Genomic DNA, 4998 nt, shown 5'->3' on the forward strand with positions numbered 1-4998 from the left:
CCGTGGTTAATGTAAATAACAATAACAATAACAGTTTATTTTGAAATGTTTTCTTTTGGATGGGGGTGTGGAGGGAAGGCTGTATGAATATTTGTTTTGTTTTTCTGATATCATCTGTTGTTTTGGATGTATAACTTGAGGTTCATCAGGACTGTAGATATTGCACACAGTTCAGTCTGCGCCCCTGTGCGCATTGCCCAATCACCGTAAGAAAAGTGAATTTATCTAACTGTGGCCACGCTCAGTACATGCTTACAGTCTGCATCCCTTTATGGTTTGACAGCGAAAAAAAGTTTTCATGTCAGTCGGTTAAAATTCATTGTTGCCGGTCCAGCCAATCATAGTTTTTGACGACACAAAAGAGGCTAAAGTTGGAGTATAAAAAGGTGTGCGCTAATAAAGTATGATGCCTATGAGTGTGCGACATTAATCCAAACGCAGTTCAGTCACGCATTAGGTCCAGCACACACCGGGGGGATCTTTTTTCTGAATCAAACTTCACACCGTTAGAGACAATGCATCTGTCTCAGATTGTGCTCTATCTTAGTTTGCTGATTGCTTTGGGTCCAGTAGTTTTGAGTGACCAAGAAACGCACCAGCAGCCCTCCGCCACCAGCCCAGAAGACACGGAGCAGTGCGCTACCTGCGAGGTCCGGCAGCAGATTAAAACCATGCGATTAAACGCCATAAAATCTCAAATTCTGAGCAAACTGCGAATGAAAGAAGCTCCGAATATCAGCCGAGATATAGTGAAGCAGCTCCTGCCGAAAGCGCCGCCGCTTCAGCAGCTCCTCGACCAGTACGACGTGGTGGGAGATGACAACAAGGATGTAGTTATGGAGGAGGATGATGAGCACGCCATCACAGAGACAATAATGATGATGGCCACTGAACGTAAGTTTTTTTTTTTTATTTCGCTTTTTTGCATGATGAAAAGGACGAGCTCACTTGTCTCCAAAATAGACTTTTACGCACGGGGCAGAGCGCACGGGAGATTCTATAAATAGGCTTTATTTTGACAACACGTAGCTTAATTTTATTTTACCGGGTTTTAATGTTAGAAATGTGGATATACAAATATTACCAAGAGCTATAACAGTATATGGATCAATGCAGTTTGTCAGACAGCGCGCGTGGTCATTACGCACAGGGATTGTAAGGTTTTTATGAACTTTAATAGTCCACTTCCAGAGTTCAAATGCCGTGCCATGGATTTCTGTTTACACCAGTTTATTTCTGTCTGTAAATCTCAATCACACATGGTCAGTAAACATAGAGAACCACTTCTCCCTCTGTCTCTCCCCAGCTGAGTCCATCGTCCAAGTGGATGGGGAACCAAAGTGCTGCTTTTTCTCTTTTACTCAAAAGTTTCAAGCCAGTCGCGTAGTGCGGGCGCAGCTCTGGGTGCATTTGCGCCCGTCGGACGAGGCGACCACCGTGTTCCTGCAAATCTCCCGCCTGATGCCGGTCACAGACGGGAACAGGCACATACGGATCCGTTCCCTGAAGATCGACGTGAATTCCGGGGTCAGCTCTTGGCAAAGTATAGACGTCAAACAAGTGTTGACTGTGTGGCTGCGGCAGCCGGAGACCAACTGGGGCATCGAGATTAACGCCTTCGATTCGAGGGGAAATGACTTGGCCGTGACCTCCGTGGAACCAGGAGAGGAAGGACTGGTGAGCCGAACCTTTATTTCTCATTTAACAGAACCTATTGGTGAGGTTTTTTTTTTACTGTAAGTGGTGATTGGCCCTTTATTTCATCAGTAAATGTACAGTGTGGGTGCATGTGTGCAGACCTATTTACTGCTGCACTTGATGGATCAGATCGTGATCTGGGATCCCAGTCCTAGTCGTATGATAATGAGCACCTGAAAGAACAAATATTTATAAAAATCCAGATTCTAACTGTGCTTTCAAGACAGTTGTACTGTACAGAGGTTTCAACTTCAGGCTTCCAGAGCTTTCAGAGTGCAGCGAGGCTTTGTAGAATCAACAGGTGGTTAAACATTAATGCATTTTACTGCTGGAAGAAGGAATTAAGATTTAAAAGACTTTTGAAAGCTGTTAATAACACAGACTCCATGTAGGCATACACCTGCATTTGGAGAGATGCCCAGTCCGTAATAACCTCAAATCTTACTGCTCGATTACATAAAAGTTGACCTGCTTCACATTCCTTAAAGTATTCTGTGTGACTGTGCAAATCAGAGTAATTGCCTGCACACACACACTGCTACTATCAATGACAAACACACATCACACGGCTCAAATACTGGCACCAGACTCAGGGGCAATTAGCATACCTAGACGACTGTGGTTAACCAACCGTCAGTTGATTTAATTTCTTTAAAACTCAAAGTTTCATAATATTATCCTGCCATGTTTGAAAACCAGCATCAAAGGTCGAGGGCACCAGATTGAAAGATGTAAATTGAATGCTGTCATCCGCCTCTTTTAGCAAACTTGTTACTTACAAAGTTTTAATACACGCTGTATTGTTTCAGCAACCGTTCATGGAGGTGAAGATCTCAGAGGGTCCCAGGCGAGCCAGGAGAGACACGGGCCTGGACTGTGATGAGAACTCGCCAGAGTCCCGGTGCTGCCGCTATCCGCTCACAGTTGACTTTGAAGACTTTGGCTGGGACTGGATTATTGCCCCAAAGCGCTACAAGGCCAACTATTGCTCCGGGGAGTGTGAGTACATGCACTTGCAGAAGTACCCTCATACCCACCTGGTGAACAAGGCCAACCCCAGAGGGACCGCGGGCCCCTGCTGTACCCCCACCAAGATGTCGCCCATCAACATGCTCTACTTTAACCGCAAAGAGCAAATCATCTATGGCAAGATCCCCTCCATGGTGGTGGACCGTTGTGGATGCTCTTGAGTTGGGACGGAGATCCTGGCGAGAGGGATGGGGGGACGGAGGGGCTGTGGCTCACCCCGGCCTCCAACTTCAGACTTGTTGACACAACCAATCCACCAGTTCCAATGCTTTCCTGCAGAACACGGTGCAATAGAACCAGAGTAGAGGCCACAAACAGCCCGACCTTCCCGCAGGGCAGTGCTTTCAAACCATCATAGCTCTTTTCTTTCTTCCAGTGAAATCTTAGCCATAGAGGCTTGAAGTCAGATCGCTACAGGAACACACATAAATGTGCACACACATGCTGGACCTTGGAGTGAATGTAGACAGAAATGATCAAAGTTATCTAAAAAAAACTTCTTTTTTTTTCCCATTGTCTCAGTGTTCTGTGCTTTATCCAGTTATACAAACATGCTGACAGATTATAGTCATATGTCATCTACTCCACTCCACTCCACTCATAGCCAACATACAACCTATTACACTTTTTGCTAAGCTATATGTTTGTGATAATCATTTTTCGAGTTTATGTTTTCAGAGTGAAACCGGGAATCCTCAAGGACTTTTTGAAAGGGCTTGGAAAAACACAGCTGGAGAGTCCTAAGAGTGATATCTCACACTGGTAGAACATGCTTTAGTACACATAGGTTCATAGGAGTTAAAATTATGAAACCAAAATGACAGTACGGCAAACCCTTAGTCACCGCTACTTTATTACTGCCATTTTTAAAACTCAAACAAAACTTGCAACATTAACTCATTTGGAAAATTAAGATGCATGTCATGATCTTTCCTGTACAAGGTCAAACTTTAAGTTTAACAATGCTCAGAACTTTGAAATAAATGCCTAAGTGCAGGTAGTGACGTGACGATTGATCACTCCTGAGATCCTATCGACAAAAAATGTTCCACCAGGATGAAGTACCACTTTAGGTCTTGACAGGTCATCATGTACTTTTGCCATACATACACACAGCAACATACCCGACCAAGGAGCATTCTTGCTCAGTCATAATCACTATCCAACAAAACAGCCAGACCTGCCCAATACACTTGAATTGTTCTGATTGTAAATTCACATTACTGGACAGAAGGACTTGAACTGAAGGCACAATGAATGCCGCCTACAAATGAAAATGTGTTTAAGACAGAGAACATGGATTGTTAGATGTATGAATGTTGAGATCATGCTTAAACTCTGTCTTACAAACAACACAGTTTGCACTATGGCACACCAATAGAAAGAATTGGTTGCTACAAAAGTTGTAAAAACTGATTTTGATATGTTTGCTAATTTGTATTGTATACATATGCCATTGTTTCCATTAGGAGTTGCCTTTCTAAACCACTGTTGGTAAATGTATAAAACCACAATCTATCAAGACAAAAAAAAAAATGTAATACAGCAACTCTATGTACTTGTTCTAACAAATAAAGTTTCTAGCTTGTTTGAGTAGTGTGTTTCTGCGTCACATCCAGACTGCAAATCTTGAATCAAGAATGCTCATTTTGAATAATCTGATCTTTAAGGTTACACTGCATCAAAGCTCGATGTTGATTCCTGGAGTACGTTGACAACATAATATCTTCTTATTTTCAATCTCTAAATATTTATGATATGAAAATATTATTTGTAAAATATCTCAAAAAGGGTATTGAAACCATAAAATGTATTTTTTTCTACAGTCTCTCAAAATAATAAAGCTGGACATGCCTTTGTTTCTAGAGTGGCTTCAGAGTTAGCGTTAGTGTTATTCTGCTGACTCACAGATCATATCCAAACTTGATGTTTCAGTATCACAACACAACAACCTGAACCTTAATGTCGCAGCCCCATTTCACACTTCAGCAGCTGAGAATCTTTATGTCTTCGCCACATGGTGTAAACTGATAAGCTACACAGGCAATGTGTGAGTGTGCGTGCTGTGTGCATGGGTATGAGGAGAATGGTAATGTCAACACACACACACAAACACACACACTCTGTCTACCTGACTACACCTGCACAATCCCATCACCATAAGCCTGTTTTGTCTTAAGTGTAATTCAGACCAATTTCCCTGACTTTGCTTTTTTCCAGTGAAGGGATGTTGAAAGTATTGCAGTCTAATGAGAGGATGTGAACTCTGGT

At 42.7% G+C, this 4998-nt stretch overlaps 1 protein-coding gene across 1 annotated transcript; it reads left to right on the forward strand.

Annotated features, from left to right (window-relative positions):
* Positions 1 to 414: 414 nt before the first annotated feature.
* Positions 415 to 4320, forward strand: mstnb (myostatin b). Its single transcript, XM_018696695.2, has 3 exons — positions 415 to 894; positions 1307 to 1677; positions 2508 to 4320. Exons 1-3 carry the CDS (start codon positions 516 to 518, stop codon positions 2886 to 2888), a joined length of 1131 nt encoding a protein of 376 aa, XP_018552211.1. The 5' UTR covers positions 415 to 515; the 3' UTR covers positions 2889 to 4320.
* The last annotated feature ends 678 nt before the right edge of the window (positions 4321 to 4998 follow it).

This window comes from Lates calcarifer, linkage group LG1 (assembly GCF_001640805.2).
Source record: "Lates calcarifer isolate ASB-BC8 linkage group LG1, TLL_Latcal_v3, whole genome shotgun sequence".
Taxonomy (NCBI): domain Eukaryota; kingdom Metazoa; phylum Chordata; class Actinopteri; family Centropomidae; genus Lates; species Lates calcarifer.